The 19,129-nt window shown below is 40.0% G+C and overlaps 1 protein-coding gene across 2 annotated transcripts in view; it reads left to right on the top strand.

Annotated features, from left to right (window-relative positions):
* Window positions 1–19,129, top strand: part of NRF1 (nuclear respiratory factor 1) — a 145,082-nt gene that overhangs the window by 27,530 nt on the left and 98,423 nt on the right. Inside the window, exon 2 of one of the 2 annotated variants that reach the window (XM_030825744.1) lies at window positions 18,683–18,914. In XM_030825744.1, the coding sequence (XP_030681604.1) occupies window positions 18,692–18,914 (223 nt within the window). In that variant the 5' untranslated portion in view covers window positions 18,683–18,691. The remainder of the gene's footprint in view (window positions 1–18,682; window positions 18,915–19,129) is intronic. The other variant, XM_003261320.4, reaches the window with a different exon arrangement.

Here is a 19,129-nt window from a genome sequence, read left to right on the forward strand (position 1 = left end):
TTACATTTTGTTGTTTGCTTGTTCCTAAATTTATATAAATAATAATCTGTACAGATTTTCATACCTTTTAAAATTCAACTTAAAATAATTTTTATAAATTGGTTTAATACAAACATAAAAATGGTGTTCCCAACTCTCCATTTTCCTTAAAAAGTCAGCCCTGTGTCCCCCCAACCCCTTTTTTTTTTCTTTTGCGAGATGGAATCTTGCTCTGTCACCCAGGCTGCAGTGCAGTGGCATGATGTCGGGGCTCACTGCAACCTCCACCTCCTGGGTTCAAGCCATTCTCCTGCCTCAGCCTCCCGAGTAGCTGGGATTATAGGTGCACGCCACCACACCCGGCTAACTTTTGTGTTTTTAGTAGAAACAGGGTTTCACCATGCTGGCCAGGTGGTCTTGAACTCCTGGCCTCAGGTGATCTGCCTGCCTCAGCCTCCCAAAGTGCTGGGATTACAGGCATGAGCCACTGTGCTCTCCTGCCCCCCTTTTTTTAAAAAGGTAATTTTTTTCTCTTTCCATCTACTGAAAATGGGAATGAATAGTTAGCTAAACAGTTTAATGTAGGTGAAGAAGAACATAAAGTCAATTGAACACTCTGGTGCTCACAGAAGACTGTAGCTTCACAAGACTGCTTTGGCAACTTTATGAACTGCATTTATTCCTGTGGCTGAGAATCATGCTGTCAGGCCTCTCAGTTTGTGGGAATCAGCTCTCAAAGTAGCTATTGTATATTATCTAAGGCAATGATGGTGGGGTTGAGGGTTGAGGGAACAGGAGATGTATTAGAGGGACCAGGATGGGTGGCTGCAGGTACAGTTTGAAAAATCAATTCAACATGCATACCGTTTTATAATACAAATTCAAGGCTGGGTGCTGTGTTTCACGCCTGTAATCCAAGTACTTTAGGAGGCCAAGGTAGGAGGATCGCATGAGCCCAGGAGTTTAAGACCAGCCTGGCAACATAGTGAGACCTGGTCCCTACAAAAAAATTTTTTAATTAGCTAGGCATGGTGGCTCACGTCTGTAGTCCCAGCTACTCTGGAGGCTGAGGCAGGAGGGTCCCAGGAGGTGAAGGGTGCAGTCAGCCATGATTGCACCACTGCACTCCAGCCTAGATGACTGAGTGAGACCCTGTCTCTTAAAAGACAAAACCCAAATTTACTGTGCCCCCAGTAAAACCCAAATTTTGGCTTGCAGATTAATTAATTAAGAGCTTAATTATTAAGCTATTAATACATAATAGCTTGCATTAGCAGTTAAGGAGCCCAAGCAAGTAATGAGTGGAGACTGTGCTCGGGTACAAAGGGTGGGTCTCTGATGGAGCAGCTGGAACACTTGATTGAGAAGCAGGTGATAGGGGTTCAAGTTTCAGATTTGCCACCAATTAGAGATGTGACTTTGGTTAACTCACTGGGTCTTTCTTGGTCACAATTTGGAAAATGAGAAAATCAAGCTAGATAGTCTCCAAAGTCTTAAGCATTTTAGGTTTGCCTCTGGTTAAAGGAATGTTCTGTGGACAGTTGGATTTGACCAGTTATCAAGGTAAGATTATATATTTGGAAAACCAAAGTAAACAGTTCCAGATTTTCCAGCCAGTCTTCATCAGGGTATTATTTGTACATCCTAACAAATCACAGAGCCATGGAGACCTTATGATGAATAACCATAAGCCTCCCGGCTCTTCCCTTTTCTTGCCATCCCAGTCCTACTATCCAGAGACAGCCTTTAAAAACTATTTCACTATTTCTGTTTTTAGCTTCCCTTGTGGTTACTTCCATAAGGCTAAATAATATGTTTAGACTTCTGTTCCTTGATTTATCAACTTTAGACGATACCTGTGAAGTTTTTGATGTGAAAAATGAGAATTTAACTCACTTTTTTACCCCCGTCATTATTTGATATTTATATTACTTTGAAAGTAATTTATTAATTATCTTTATAATTTTAAATGATAAACTTTAATTTTTTGATCTATCAACTTCCAGTAGGGCCTCTTAACTTGCCATTTTGGAAAATGGGATTTTAAATACCCCCTTCATGTCCCTCTTTTTATATTCTACCTTCTGATACCTGTACTCAACTTACATATTGTCTAGGTTATAAAAGGTTAATATTTTTATTCTGTCTTCCATTCACCACCAAGTATCATGTGCTTTCCTTTATATTTAGATTGCTGTTTTTACTGCATTCCCTTTCTCTGCCTGCTGTGAACATATGCAGAATCATAAGTGTACGATTACTCAAAATGTTTATGTCTTTTTTTTTTTTTTTGAGATGGAGTCTCGCTCTGTCGCCCAGGCTGGAGTGCAGTGGCGCTATCTCGGCTCACCGCAAGCTCCGCCTCCCGGGTTCACGCCATTCTCCTGCCTCAGCCTCTCCGAGTAGCTGGGACTACAGGCGCCCGCCACCACGCCCGGCTGATTTTTTGTATTTTTAGTAGAGACGGGGTTTCACCATGGTCTCGATCTCCCGACCTCGTGATCCGCCCGCCTCGGCCTCCCAAAGTGCTGGGATTACAAGCGTGAGCCACCGCGCCCGGCCTGTTTATGTCTTTTAAAAGCTAAAGAAGTAATTTGGTATGTGCTTAAAGACTCAGCTTATTTTATTTTATTTTTATTTATTTATTTTTTTGAAATGGAGTCTCGCTTTGTCACCCAGGCTGGAGTGCAGTGGCGTGATCTCGGCTCACTGCAACTTCCACCTCCCGGGTTCAAGCAATTCTACTGCCTCAGCCTCCCGGGTAGGGACTACAGGTGCGTGCCACCACGCCCAGCTAATTTTTTGTATTTTTAGTAGAGATGGGGTTTCACCATATTAGCCAGGATAGTCTCAATCTCCTGACCTTGTGATCCACCCGCCTCAGCCTGCCAAAGTGCTGGGATTACAGGCATGAGCCACCGCGCCCAGCCTAGCTTATTTTATTTTTTGAGACAGAGCCTCATTCTGTTGCCTAGGCTGGAGTGCAGTGGCACAACCTCGGCTCACTGCAACCTCCGCCTCCCAGGTTCAAGCAATTCTCCTGCCTCAGCCTCCCTAGTAGCTGAGATTACAGGCACTCGCCACCATGCCCAGCTAATTTTTTGTATTTTTTTTTTTTTTTTAGTAGAGACGGGGTTTCACCCAGTTGGCCAGGCTGGTCTCGAACTCCTGACCTCAAGTGATATGCCCACCTCAGCCTCCCAAAGTGCTGTGATTACAGACGTGAGCCACTGCGCCCAGCCAAGACTCAGCTTATTAAACCATTTGTTTACTCATTTATTCAAGAGATATTTATTGAATACTACAGTTATCATAACAGTGCTATTTATAATAGTGAGAAATTGGAAAGAACCTAAATGACTTCAGAGGATTGGTAAACTAAACTACTGTATGTTCTTATAGGGAATGCTCTGTAGACACTTAAAAAAGATACAAAAATGTTAATAACATGGAATATTTTAATCTATATTAAGTGAAAAAACATTTGTAATACAGTATATACAATATAGGTTAATTTTTGTTTAAAAACAATGAAACAAAACCAACCATATAAGAAACTAGCAGGGGAAATGCTGGAAGCATATACATAAAATTGCTAACTTGGTAATGTAGCTGTCTCAGGTTACAGTGATTTGTGTTTATTTTTAATGCCCCTATATTTTCTCAGTTACCCCCAAAGAACACAAGTCACTTCTAAAAGAATACATTCTTTAAAAACTTTTTTTTTTTTTTTTTTTTCTTTAAATGAGATAGGGTCCCATTGTTTTCCAGGCTGGAGTACAGTGGTGCAATCTCAAGTCACTGCAACTTCTGCCTCCTGGGCTCACTCCATCCTCCCACCTCAGCCTCCCAAGTAGCTGGGACTACAGGCATGCACTACCACACGCAGCTGTTTTTTGTATTTTTAGTAGAGATGGGGTTTCACCATTTCACCCAGGCTGAGAATACACTTTTTAAACTTAGAGATACAAAATTAGAATTGCCAGTCATAGGTTTTCTTGGAATACACATGCTACAATAATGTAAGAGTACCTGATAAGAATTCAGTAATTATTTGTTGAATGAAGGAGAGAATGATTGAATAGCAGAGATTCCTAGGTCTGTGGTATTAGCACTTAAATACTTTCATAATTTTATCCAGAAACAAATTCTTAGTTCAGTTATTTCAGAAGAGAAATCATGAATTGAGCTGCCCTGCAGAAGCTAGGAAATAGCTTTAACTGGATGTTGGTTGTGTAGTGACAGATCCAGCAGAATTGAGCCCGCCACTGAAGCAGCCAGGCAACAATGCTGTTTCACAGTATGCAGGATCTGAATAAAAGTGTCCTTTGTGTTTATTTGAGACTGGGGGGGCGGGACTTGTGGCAATTTACGTTATTTTTCCATAATGGAAATTGAGGCAGCCTCTAATCCTGCTATCACACATGGCAACTACTTATTTGATTTTTGGTAATTTGGGAGCAGCTGTGGACAAACAATTATTCTGCAAAAAGAGCCATGCCAGCTGCATTCTGACCCAGTTGTAAATGCTTGGATAGACCAAACTTCCTATTCACCATCTTTCCAAACCAGGGATAGCTTCAACAACTCACCTGCTTTTTATTGATATTCGTAGCTGCTGGTAAGCGTCTACATATTTGAGAATGCACTCTCTAATGCTTTTTTATTGTTGTCACCAACCTTCACTAGGCACCTACTTCATTCAGGCACTGTGCCAGACACGGGGTTGTAAGCTGTAAGTTGTTATACAGTGTGGATAGACTGCTTTCATTTTGACAGGTGGGTCAGCATTAGCTTTATTTTTAGTAGACTAAATGGCAGTGTAAAGAAAGAATCTGGTGTGGAGGCAGTTGAGAGCTGTGTTCCTTTGGTCCCCAGACTCCCCCTGAATCTGCTGTCTGGGCGTTCATTGATGTCTCCTTGTTATGCCATGTGCTTTCACAAGCTGTTGCTGCTGCCTGCAGTGCCCTTTTTTTCATTCTGGAGCCTGATGAGCTTCTGACTGTAGACTCTGTCTTTTCCTTCAGGATGCCTGCCCCATGTCCTTGCAGTTTTGTCTTCTCTGCGCTCCCTTAACCCTTAGCAAATATCACTAGAATAGGATTTGTTTTTTAAATGGCGAAAGCCTACTTACTTAACTATATTAATTCAGTCTTTCAGTATACACTTATTTATTTATTTATTTATTTATTTATTTATTTTTTTCTTGAGACGGAGTCTCGCTGTGTCGCCCAGGCTGGAGTGCAGTGGCGCGATCTCGGCTCACTGCAAGCTCCGCCTCCCGGGTTCACGCCATTCTCCTGCCTCAGCCTCTCCGAGTAGCTGGGACTACAGGCGCCCGCCACCACGCCCGGCTAATTTTTTGTATTTTTAGTAGAGACGGGGTTTCACCATGGTCTCAATCTCCTGACCTCGTGATCCGCCCGCCTCGGCCTCCCAAAGTGCTGGGATTACAAGCGTGAGCCACCACGCCCGGCCCTATTTTTTAAGCTCTTATAACCCAGGGGCTTAGAAAGATGTTTCAGTAAAGCAACATAGGAAATTAGGTAGGTAGGGTCATCTATAAGGAGCAAAAAGATGGCTTACTTTTGACTGTGAACGTCTGTAGGGTAAGGACAAAACACTGACAAATCTTTATTTCTGTCTCTATAGTGCTGAATTATCACAAGGGACAAATTGGCCTGAATAATTGTATGAACCCACTCTATTAGAAATTACCTTCACACTGATAGATAATGGCCTGTGATAAGAAGCAAGTCAAAACTTTTTAGAATGTAGAACTGCACTGTTCAGTATAGTAGCCGCAAGCCACATACGGCCCTTTAATATTAATTAAAATTAAACATTTAATTCCTTATGATCTCATGTGGTCAGTAGTCCACATGTCCAGCTACAGTTTTGGACAGCACACATTTAGAATATTTCCATCATTGCAGAAAGTTCTACCAGACAGTGCTAATCCAGAACCTATAAGAGAGTTGACATATTTTAAAGCATTTGATGAAGTACATTCACTTAACTCTTCTCTATGGAAAGATGTTCCAGCAAGCCGAAATTCCCTGTGCTTTCTTTACATTTTTTCCTTTGCCTGTGGCACCCTCTAGTGTTCTAGCAATACACAGTCTATTTGTGATTTGAACAGAAGAACATTGGAATATTTTGGGAAATTCTGTGTGTGTAACATTTTTCTAGGGAGGAGCTCTGTAGCTTTCACCCATCCCCAAGAAAGTTTATGATTCAAAAACGATTAAGAACTCTATGATAGAGGTATTTGTATGGCCAAAATTCCTAATATGATCTGTAAACATTATTTCACCCAGTGTAAAAAAAAATCATGTAACTAACTGTCCCTTCGACATTTCTTTGCTGTCCTCGTCTTTGTACATGGAATAATAATAAGTTACACTTATATTAAGTGTAACTTATAATGAGTTACACTATATACCATGTCCCTTTAAGCCCTTTTTCAAATAGTAATTCATTTTGTCCCCAGTAATTCTATGAAGTAGATTCTGTTATTTTCCTTCATTTGACAGATGTTACAACTAAGACATAGAAAAAGTCAAATGAAACTCCTCCAAGTTGCTAGTAAGTGGCAGAGCAAGAAATGGAATGCAGTATTCTGGTTCCAGAGTTTGCACCACCCCGCTGGAGAAGTGAGGATGTGTTTAAGTAGGCATGAGGTAGAATGGAGAGGAGACTCTCCAGACACTTGTACATGCTGAGTCCAGTTGTATAATAAAAAAAATAATGGTAACTCTAAATCGCTCTTTCCCATGCTGGAAATGATAGCCATTACCCACCATTGATTTTCAGTAGGTCTATGCAGTCTGCTAGGGAATTAGAATGGTAGATAAAGGTCAAAGGTACCACTGCTACCACATTTTCTTTGGTTTCCAAAAACCTGATCTATTCATCAAGTAATATGACAAATCATTTTCTGTTTGTCAGTGTTATTTCTATAAAGAGACAATATAGTACTATGATGTTGATTTTGAGGTTTGCAGGAATGTTAGACTTAAAGAGTAGGTCAGATAGACTCACAAACATAAGTTTGTGTTGATATCACCTACTTTCATGTCTATGCTCCCTTCTCACTTCTAAGTGTCCCATTTCTGTCTGTGTGAAGCATTTTATTTTTATGTATTTATTTATTCTGAGATACAGTTTCACTTTGTCACCCAGGCTGGAGTGCAGTGGCATCATCTCAACTCACTGCAGCCTCCGCCTCCCGGGTTCAAGCGATTCTTGTGCCTCAGCCTCCCAAGTAGCTGGGACTACAGGCGTGCACCACCACACCCGGCTGATTTTTGTATTTTTAGTAGAGACAGGGTTTCATCATGTTGGTCAGGCTGGTCTTGAACTTCTGACCTCAGCTGATCCACCTGCCTCCCAAGGTGTTAGGATTACAGGCGCGAGCCACTGTGCTGGGCCTGTGAGACATTTTATATTCTATAACTTAGCATCTTTTTAATGGTTCGTTAAATTTGAGATTCATCAGTGTCTGAAAACAGAAACTCTAATTGTCGTCTTGTAAAAATGGGCTTCATTTTTTACATCACTTCTTTATTGAGGGTATGAGAATCCCAGATTGCTGCTTACCAGCACTGTATGAGTAATTTTGGATGCAGATATGTATTTTCTTCTTTAAGTATTAATCGGGGCCTAGAAAACCATGTGTGGCATTTCAGAGAATTTAATTCTGGGAATTGGGTACACAGATGTTACAAGATGAAAGAGCACAAAAGACACTGAGGTAATCCAGATAGGAAGCACTACCACCCCTAGGTTTGGGGGAACAGAAGAGAAGAACCTGGAAGCTCAGAGAGGTCCTCCTGCAGCTGGTAATCTGATCTCCCAGTGGAATGCCATTCAGCTGGTACTCAACCACCAGGAGAGAAGGGGCACAGCTGGAGTTGGGAGGTGCAACACTCCTCTTGCTGGAGCAATGCTGATGTTACAGCAATGAAAACAGCAAAGAAATCCCTTCTCTCCCCTTCCAGTCTCCCTAGGCAAAACCTAACAGGATACTGGCAGTAAAGTCTGGAAAACATGGTTGGCAGGCTCAGCCCCAGAGTGAGGAATAGTGCAACTCGGACAAGAATAGAAGACAGGGCTTGGAAGTGAGAGGAAGAGAGAGATAAACAGCCAGCACAGCCTTATAGGAGAGTTACAGAAACTGTAACTGCCTGGGTGTAGCTTTAGTAATTAAAATGTGCAGCTGATTGCCCACAATCATTTATTAAAGAGCACATTATGATAGATCTATTCATAGAGACTTTATGGACCCAAGCCCTGACTTCAGTGAGCTTACAGTATTTCCTTTTTTTTTTTTTTTTTTTTTTTTTTTTTTTTTTTTTTTTTTTTGAGATGGAGTCGCACCCTGTCGCCCAGGCTGGAGAGTGCAATGGCGCGATCTTGGCTCACTGCAACCTCCGCCTCCCGGGTTCAAGCAGTTCTCCTGCCTCAGTCTCCAGAGTAGCTGGGATTACAGTCATGTGCCACCATGTCCGGCTAATTTTTGTATCTTTAGTAGAGACGGGGTTTTACCATGTTGGCCCAGCTGACTCCAGACCTCGTGATCCGTCCGCCTCCGGCCTCTCGGGATTACGGGCATGAGCGACCACGCCCGGCGCTTACAGTATTTTCATAAAATCATCCACTCATCCCTAAGTCATTATGAAGTTGTGTGGTAAAGCTTTTTTTTCTTTTCTTGCTTTTTTTTTTTTTTGAGACAGAGTCTTGCTGTGTTGCCCAGGCTGGAGTGCAGTGGTGCGATCTTGGCTCACTGCAACCTCCGACTCCCAGGTTTAAGCGATTCTCCTGTCTCAGCCTCCCGACTAGCTGGAATTAAAGGCACACGCCACCACCCCTGGCTAATTTTTGTATTTTTAGTAGAGATAGGGTTTCACCATGTTGGTCAGGCTGGTCTCAAACTTCTGACCTCGTGATCCCCCAGCCTTGGCCTCCCAAAGTGCTGGGATTACAGGCGTGAGCCACCACGCCCAGCCTAAAGCTTGTTTTTCTTAAGCGTTATATAAAAGCATCATTGTTAACTGGATTATCGTGTTATTAGTATTAAGGAATATTTACAAAGTTAACCTATTGGTATGAAAAATATTTGATTAGTCATATAATTTTGTTAGTTTTAGATGCCGCAAATTAGGAAGTTAGTCTTACTCAAGGCAAGGCCACTTCTAAACTTGAACTGTGCTGTTCTCAGTTCTTAACGTAAGAAGGGAGCTTTATTTATCTAGTGACAGTTGGCTCTAGCACGTCATTTAATTTTAATTTTCAAAAGGATCAATTTGGAAGACTATATCATAGCTATTTGTTTTTAAAGCTCATTTTGTTAAAAGTCAAAGTAATACATTCATATAATAAAAGATCAAATAGAAGGACTTACAATAAAAATCAATAGTCTTTTGCCACTCTTTCCCTATCCCGAGTCCCACTTTTCAGAGACAATTAACTGTTTTTTGTTTATAGTTTGTTTTGTTTATGGTATCATCAAACAGTAATGCCTCCATAACTCTAAATAATATGTCTATACCACTATTTCTTGATTTATCAAATGGGCATTATTGACTTTTTTTGTTTGTTTGTTTTTTGTTTTGAGAAGGAGTCTTGCTCTGTCGCCCAGGCTGGAGTGCAGTGACGCAATCTTGGCTCACTGCAAGCTCCACCTCCCGGGTTCACGCCATTCTCCTGCCTCTGCCTCCCACGTAGCTGGGACTACAGGCGCCCGCCACCACGCCCGGCTAATTTTTTGTATTTTTAGTAGAGACGGGGTTTCACCGTGTTAGCCAGGATGGTCTCTACCTCCTGACCTCGTGATCCGCCCGTCTCGGCCTCCCAAAGTGCTGGGATTACAGGCGTGAGCCACCGCTCCCGGCTTGACTTTCTTTTATGGAATATAAGGTACTTATTTTTTTAGTACTTTTCCTTTCCCTTCTACTTTTGATAGTTACATTGTAATACTATTTCCATCTCCTGATAATAATGTCTCCTGACTCCCTCACCATGTAAGGATAGGATATTAATACTCCTATACTCCTAGCCATTCTTCCACCTTTCTGCCCCTCTCCCGCCTCCAAATTTCTGTCAGCCTTATCTTTGCTTTTTCATTGTCGTGATTCATAACTTTTACCTTCTGTTTTGTATTATATTTCATTTTCTGTATTTTGGTCTGTAGTCGGAGTCTGGAGATGGAACTACATATACAACTATAGCTTCATTTTTTTTTTTCAACCGTAGAGTCCAGTGGTGTGGGAGGATATTTTTTTTCTCTCCATGTCTGATATCATCACTCATACACTCTTTGAAAGAGAATTATCCTAGGTCAAATGGATTCTTCTTTTCTTATGTTCCATTTTTCTTAGAATTAAGCCACATTTTACTTTGATTCTATTTTCACTCTGACTTGAGCTGTGGAATTGTTTTTAATTTTTACTGCTGTGGTGAGATTTCCATCCATTACCCTAGTGTCCCCCTGAGAAGCAAACCCTATAGTTGACTTAGGCTTCTTTAGGCTTTTTGAGAAAGGGTAAAATTTCTATCCTAGTTATGCAGTTTATATTCTGGATGTGTCCAAGAATGTAAGTTGAGCCTGCCTAGGTTCCCTCCCCGCCCCCCCAGTTTGGACTGTAGACTGAGGCTAGGTGTCAGATTTTCCCTTAGGCAGTTCTTGCGGTTTTTCTTTTGATATGATAATGCTATTGATTAGACTAATGCTTTCTTTTACATTTACTTACACTTTGATTAGATTTCCTGGCCTGCTTTTCTTTCTGCTTTGATTTTTAAAATACTCTATACTTAATCTCATCCATTATGTGTGGATTAGACTAAATTTAACTCCCTTGGACATTTCCTTCAAATTCCAGTAGCTCCTTAGGTATTATTGACTACAAGTACCAGGGTGCTCTGGGCCAAGACAATCTTTTTCTGTGTTTTCTTCCACTAACCCACCCATTACTGGCCTAGAGGGACAAAAGTAGGAGCTCTTCTGTACCAGATTACCCCTACCCCAACCTCTTGTAGTTTATATAATAAAGAAGGACTTTTTAATTTAATTTTTTTTTTAAGAGAGAGGGTCTCACTCTGTCACACAGGAGTGCAGTGGCGCGATCTTGGCTTACTGAAGCCTTGTCCTCCCAGGCTCAAGCAATCCTCTTGCCTTAGTCTCCTGAGTAGCTGGGACTATAGGCACGTGCCATCGTGCCCAGCTAAATTTTCATTTTTTGTAGAGACGGGGTCTCCCTATGTTGCCCAGGCTTGTCTCGAACTCCTAGACGTAAGCGATCCTCCCACCTTGGCCTCCCAAAGTGCTGGGATTACGAGTGTGAGCCACTGTGTCTGGCCAAGAAGGACCTTTAGATGAAGAATATATTGCACCCCAGGTGATGATCCAGGGTAAGAAAGATTTTAGTGAAATTGTTACCATGTTAAGTTACTGTTTGGGGGAATTTTTTTTTCTTTTTTCTTTTTTTTTTTTAAATGAAGTATTGACTATCTGCTGAACACCACTGGCTCTGGGTGATAGCTATGCTGTTTTATTTGAATGTGGTGTTGAGTCACAGGTCATTATGTGTTGCCGGCGCTTTCATCTTACCTTTTGTATCAGTTCAGAGGAATCACTCTCAAGTCCATCTGCTGCCTCTTCATTTTGTGCACTGTTGTGAAATTATGCTAAGGGATTTGGTTTCCTATAGTTTCCTTATTTTATGTCTAGGAGAACAATATTTCAGTTGCTGGAGTTAATATAGGGCTTTTTAGATGCCTGATTCAGTCTCTTACACACAGTTAAGAAAACTATCCTCAGAGATGACTGTCTGATTTAGAAATGAAGAAATTGAGGCCCAGTGCTTGTGAGACTAGTCAAGTAATGAGTCAAGAAGGATAGAATCGGGAAGACATAGAGATTCTGGCATCATCATCATAATTAATGTCAGGCACTTATTGCTGGGCACTGTGTTCCTCACTTTATCTGGGTTATCTCATTTAATCCTCATATCATCCTTTTGAGAATAGGTAGTCATTTTTTTTTTTCATTTAAAAAAAATGATAGAATTGTAGCTTAGAGGTTAAGTAACTTGTCCAGGGGTTCTGTATATCTTGGTGATAGACTGTGCTGTTTTATAAAATAGAGAATATTTAATATGTTTTTACCTATTGACAGTTCGCATCACTTTAGCTATCCAGGGAATCTAACTCCTCATGGAGGAAAGCTAAAATGCTTCACTAAATTGACTTGGGAGAGTGAGGTCTGATGATGTCCAGCAATATGTCATATGTCATATGTCATATGACATATCAGTCATATCTGGCATTAACCAGCCTGCTTCCTTTACGATTTTATGGAAATATTGTAAGTATCATTCATAAGTGTCCCACTCTAGTTAAAAGAAGTCAGAAATACCTTTGCCTTTGCTTTTCACAGAGCGTGCTGAATAAAAATGGTTAGAGAGGCCGGGTGCGGTGGCTCAAGCCTGTAATCCCAGCACTTTGAGAGACCGAGGCAGGTGGATCACCTGAGGTCAGGAGTTTGAGACCAGCCTGGCCAATATGGTAAAACCCCGTCTCTGCTAAAAATACAAAAATCAGCTGGGCTTGGTGGTGCACTTGTAATCCTAGCTACTTGGGAGGCTGAGGCACGAGAATTGCCTGAACCCAGGAGGCAGAGGTTGCAGTGAGCCAAGATCACACCACTGCCCTCCAGCCTGGGCAACAGAGTGAGACTCTGTCTCAAAAAAAAAAAAAAAAAAAAGGTTAGAGAGGCCAAAGAATGGGATAGGGAGAGAGGTGGAAAGAGATGAGGCTCTGGGCAGAAATGGCAAGCATGTGAAGCAGACAGCCCTATTGATGCATGCTGTGAACTACATTCTGGAGCAAAGAATTGAAATCCATTATGCCAAGTGCATAGCCTACAAATCCCTTTGAAAAGCAGTTAGGTGCCATCTAATCCCAAATCATTTAAAAATAATTCTGAAGTACCCAGAATTCTAAAATGCCCTAAGCAGTTTGTCTCGAAGAACAGTGAAATGGATGGAAAAATAGCATTTTAATGGTATCTTTCTCTCATATATTATATTCAATTGTGTGACTTAGTATGTTAAATTGTTTTAGATTAGTACAAATCTGGGGACTAGGATATATTCCCTTGGATATTCTGAAACTCACATAAAACAGTATATGGAAGGGTAGCTTATCAGGTAGCTTAAAAATTCTTTTCTAATTTTCCATAATTTCAGACTTTGGGAAAAGTTGCAAGAATAGTACAAAGAATTCTCATGTACCCTTTACCCAGATTTTCCAAATGTTCACATTTTACTGTGTTTTCAAAGACCTCAGAAAATTGAAAATTTGATTATCTACATAGAAACAAATCACCTAAAGAATAAAGACATTGCAGGATTAGTTTAAGAGAGCAGTTACTCAGGGAACAAAGGATTTTAGAATCAAAAGATCTCAAAATGGAGAAAGACTTCTATAGTAGAGTAGGACAAAATAAGAGAAAAATTTTACCTAAATAAATAATTATGTTCTTTTTACATGCAGCCATAGAGGTCATATTTCTATATCTATATGGTTGACATTTTTTGGTAAACTCCAGATGTGTAGTGCTGTATACTGTTACATGATAGTCAGATTTTAAATGTGTGTATATGTTCATGTGGATTTGTATTAATAACAAGTAGAGATAGTGTTAGTGTACAACTGAAGTACTCAGCTTTTCAATATACATCAAAATTTAAAATATATATGCCTTTTGACCCAGCAATTTACCTTCAAGAGTTTATTTTAAAAGAATTTATTTTTTAAAATAAATAATATACAAGATTTTTAATAAAGATAATACAGGCTGGTTATATTATTCTCCTGTAAGATTAGTCACTTCTTCCTTTTTTAAAATTTTTATTTATTTATTTATTTATTTTGAGATGGAGTCTCGCTCTGTCACCCAGGCTGGAGTGCAGTGGCGCATCTCAGCTCACTGCAAGCTCCACCTTCCGGGTTCACGCCATTCTCCTCCCTCAGCCTCCCGAGTAGCTGGGACTGCAGGCGCCCGCCACCACTCCCGGCTAATTTTTTGTATTTTTTTAGTAGAGACAGGGTTTCACCATGTTAGCCAGGATGATCTCGATCTCCTGACCTTGTGATCCGCCTGCCTCGGCCTCCCAAAGTGTTGGGATTACAGGCGTGAGCCGCCGCACCTGGCCAGATTAGTCACTTCTTTGCACAGAAATTACGCTGGTATATAGGGTAATTTTAAAAAGTTAGTTGTAAAATATACATAACAATAAATTTACCATCATAATCATTTTTAGGCATATAGTTCAGTAGTGTTAAGTACATTCACACTGTTGTGCAGCCAGTCTCCAGAACTCTTCATCTTGCAGAACTGAAACTCTATACTTCCAGCCCTTGGCAACTACTAGTCTACTTTCTGTCTCTATGAATTTGACTACTCTAGGTGCCTCACATAAGTAGAACCATACAGTATTCGTTCTTTTTTGTGGCTGGCTTATTTCACTGAGCAGAATATCCTCAAGGTTGATCCATGTTGTAGCATGAGTCAGAATTTCCTTTTTTAAAAAACTGGTTTTAAATAAAACTGTATTTTTTATAGCAGTTTTAAGTTCACAGCAAAATTGAGTGTCAGATACAGATAATTCCCATATACTTCTCTCCCTTACACTTGCACAGCCTCCCCCACTGTCAACATCCTGCACCAGAGTGGTACATTTTGTTCCAATTGATGAGCCCACATTGACACATCATTATTACCCAAAGTCCATAGTTTACATTAGGGTTCCCTCATGGTATTGTACATTCTATGGATTTGAACAAATGTGTAACCCATATCCACCATTATTGTATCATACAGAGTAGTTTCACCGCCCTGAAAATGCTCTGCCTGTTCATCCCTGCTTTCTCCCTAATCCTTGGCAACCTCTAATCTTTTTACCATCCCCATAGTTTTGCTTTTCCGGAAGGCCATGTAATTGGAATCATAAGTGTGTAGCCTTTTCAGATTGGCTTTTTTCACTTAGCAATATGCATTTAAGCTTCTTCTACATTTTCTCATAGCTTGAAAGCTCATTTCTTTTTAGTGCTGAATGATATTCTGTTGTCTGGATGTACCACAGTTTATTTATCCATTCATCTATGGAAGGACATTTTGGTGCTTCCAAGTTTGGGCAATTATGAATAAAATTATAAACATCCATGTGCAGGTTTTTATGTGGATGTAAGTTTTCAGCTCCTTTGGGTAAATACAAAGGCATGTAATTGCTGGATTGTATGGTAAGAGTATGTTTAATTTTATAACAGACTGCCACACTGTCTTCCAAAGTGGCTGTACTATGTTGCATTCCCACCAGCAATGAATGAGAGTTCCTGTTGCTCCACATCCTCAACAGCGTTTGGTGTTGGCAGTGTTGAGTTTTAGATATTTAAATAAATGCGTAGTGATATCTCACTGTTTTAATTTGTGATTATCCCATGACATATGATGTTGAGCATCTTTTCATATGCTTATTTACCATCTATATATCTTCTTTGGTGAGATCGCTTCAGGTGTTTTGCCCTTTTTTTAATTGGGTTCATTTTCTTATTATTGAGTTTTTAAGAATTCCTTATTTTGGGTAACAGTCCTTCTGATTCATCTTTTACAAATATTTCCTCCCTGTCTATGTCCTGTCTTCTCATTCTTTTGGCAGTGTCTTTCACAGGGCAGAAGTTTCTTGTTTTAATGAAGTCCAGCTTATCGATTTTTTGCTTTTATGGATTGTGCCTTTGGCATTGTATCTTAAAAGTCATTGCCATACCCAAGGTCAACTAGATTTTCTCCTGTTATCTTATAGGAGTTTTATGGTTTTGCATTTTACATTTAGGTTTATGATCCATTTTGTATCAGTTTTTGTGAAGGGCGTAAGGTCTGTGTCTAGATTTCATTTTTTTGATGTGTGACTGTTCACTTGTTCCAGCACCATTCATTGAAAAGACTAACTTTGCCAAACTAATGTATTGCCTTTGCTCCTTTCTCAGAGATGAGCTGGCTGTATTTATGTGGGTCTATTTCTGGACCTTCTCTTCCATTACATTGGTCTATTTCTCTGGTGTTTCACCAATACCATACTATCTTGATTACTGTAAGTTTATGGTAAGTCTTAAAGTTGTGTGGTATCAGTCTTCTGATTTTGTTCTTTCAATATTTTTTTTGGCTTTTCTGGGTCTTTTGCCTCTCCATGTAAACTTTAGTGTGAGTTTGTTGATATCCACAAAATAACTTGCTGGGATTTTGATTGGGACAATGTTGAATCTAGAGATCAGGTTGAAAGAACCGACATCTTGACAGTATTGTGTCTTCCTCTGCATGAACATGGAATATCTCTCTTTATTTAGTTTTTATTTGATTACTTTCATCAGAGTTTTGTTTTGTTTTTGTTTTTTCATATAGATCTTGTACATATTTTGTTAGATTTATACCTTACTCAGTATTTCACTTTTTGGTTGTGCAAATGTAAATGGTATTGTGTTTTTGATTTCAGATTCCACTTACTCATTTCTAGTATTTAGGAAAACAACCTTGTCCCTGCAACCTTGCTGTATTTACTTACTAGTTCCAGGAGTTTTTTTTTATTGATTATTTTGGATTTTCTACATCAACAATCATGTCATCGATGAAGAAAGACAGTTCTATTTCTTCCTTCCCAATCAGGGTACCCTTTATTTCTTTTTAAAAATCTTATTGCATTAGTTAGGACTTCCAGTACAATGTTAAAAAGAAGTGGTGAGAGGAGATTTCCTTGTCTTCCTCCTGATCTTTTTTTTTTTTTTTTTTTTTGAGACAGAGTCCCGCCGTTGCTGGGTCACCTAGGCTGGAGTGTAGTGGCATTATCTCAGCTCACTGCAACCTCCACCTTCTGAGTTCAAGCGATTCTTCTGCCTCAGCCTCCTGAGTAGCTGGGATTACAGATGTGTACCACCACACCTGGCTAATTTTTATATTTTTAGTAGAGACAGCGTTTTTCCATGTTGGCCAGGCTGGTCCTGAACTCCTTACCTCAGGTGATACACCTGCCTCAGCCTCCCAAAGTGCTGGGATTATAGGCATGAGCCACCTCGCCCAGCCTTCTTTCTAATCTTAATGGGAAAGCTTCTAGTTTTTCACAATTAAGTATGATGTTAATAGTAGGTTTTTTGTAGCTGTTCTTTATCAGGTTGAGGAAATTCGCCTCTTTCTAATTAGCATTTTCTTCCTTTTTAAGACTGAATAATAGGTGGTATGTGTATACCACATTTTTTTACCCATGCATTCATCGATGGTCACTTGGGTTGCTTCCACATTTTGGCTGTTGCGAATAAAGCTGCTATGAACATGGGTGTACAGATGTCTATTCAAGATCCTACTTTCAGTTTCTTCTGGGCATATATATCCACAAGTGGAATAGCTGGATCATGTGGTACTTCTATTTTTGATTTTTTTTGAGGAACTAATATGTAAAATTTTATATTCAAGGACACATTTTATACTGCATTGATGTTTATTTTATAATAGCAAAAACTTGGCAGCATATTTGATCAGCAAGTGACTGGTTATATAAATTATGACACATGCATATAATGAAGTATTATGCAGCTGTATGAAAAAGATATGGTTGATCTGTATGTTTTGACATGTAACAATGTCCAGATATATTGTAATATGAAAAAGACAAACAATATGTATAATATGAACCTGTTTTTATTTTACATCTATATATGTATGCTCCAAATTTATTTTTCAAAAATAATGAACTTCTGAGGTGGGGAGGAGTGGAGATTGTAAGTGTGATAGAAGAGCCAACTTTTAACCTTACTGCTTTATAAATTACTGTATCATTTTGGGGTTTACAAGAAGCACAGTTTTTTTTTTTTTTTTGGTGGGGGGGAGTTTGTTTGTTTTTGAGACAGAGTCTTGCCCTGTCGCCCAGGCTGGAGTACAATGGCACAACCTTGGCTCACTGCAACCTCTGCCTCCCGGGTTCAAGCACTTCTCCTGCCTCAGCCTCCCAAGTAGCCGGGATTACAGGCACCCGCCACCACGCCCGGCTAATTTTTTTGTATTTTTAATAGAGACAGGGTTTTGCCATGTTGGCCAGGCTGGTCTCGAACTCCTAACCTCAGATGATCCACGTGCCTGGGCCTCCCAAAGTGCTGGGACTACAGGCACATGCCGCCATGCCCTCAAGAAGCAGTTTTATAAGCAGAAAGACCAATTTGAATTTTTGGGAAAAAAGTTATTTGACTCTCACTTGTCTTTGACATACAAAGAAAATGTTAAGTATTTCACTTATTTACTAAGTGTTTTTATGTCCACAAGGCCAAATGCTAGTCACTGAGGTGTCTTAAGTATCTTTTTATTGTTATATTTGAATGTCTTTTTATTATTAAGGGTATCTGTTGTTTTGTGATCTGAGGTATAAAATTAGTACAGTGAATTTCCATCAAAATGGTTTCATGTAAGGAACACCACTCTGTCATTTTTATGTCACATTTGAGTGGTGCTTCCCATTTCCTATGACTTGGTGTGGCACGGTAAGTAGTGAAATTGGAAGTTTGTCAAGGTTCCTCTGCTCTTGAAGAAAATATCTCTTAGTTTAAACATTGTGTTACATTTACACACTGAATCCTGTTCTTTTTCTTTTTTGTCTGACAGTAGAACTTCATGGAGGAACACGGAGTGACCCAAACTGAACATATGGCTACCATAGAAGCACATGCAGTGGCCCAGCAAGTGCAGCAGGTCCATGTGGCTACTTACACCGAGCACAGTATGCTGAGTGCTGATGAAGACTCACCTTCTTCTCCCGAGGACACCTCTTACGATGACTCAGATATACTCAACTCCACAGCAGCTGATGAGGTGACAGCTCATCTAGCAGCTGCAGGTAATGTTTGGATTAGAAGCTCTTCTTTAATTTTTTTCTTTTTTTTTGGAGACAGTGTCTCACTCTGTTGCCCAGGCTGGGGTGCAGTGTCACAATCACGATTCACTGCAACCTCGATCTTCTGGGTTCAAGTGATTCTCCCATCTCAGCCTCTGGAGTAGCTGGGACTGCCGATGTGTACCACCACATCTGGCTAATTTTTGTATATTTTGTAG

Source organism: Nomascus leucogenys, chromosome 13 (genome assembly GCF_006542625.1).
Source record: "Nomascus leucogenys isolate Asia chromosome 13, Asia_NLE_v1, whole genome shotgun sequence".
Classification (NCBI taxonomy): Eukaryota; Metazoa; Chordata; class Mammalia; order Primates; family Hylobatidae; genus Nomascus; species Nomascus leucogenys.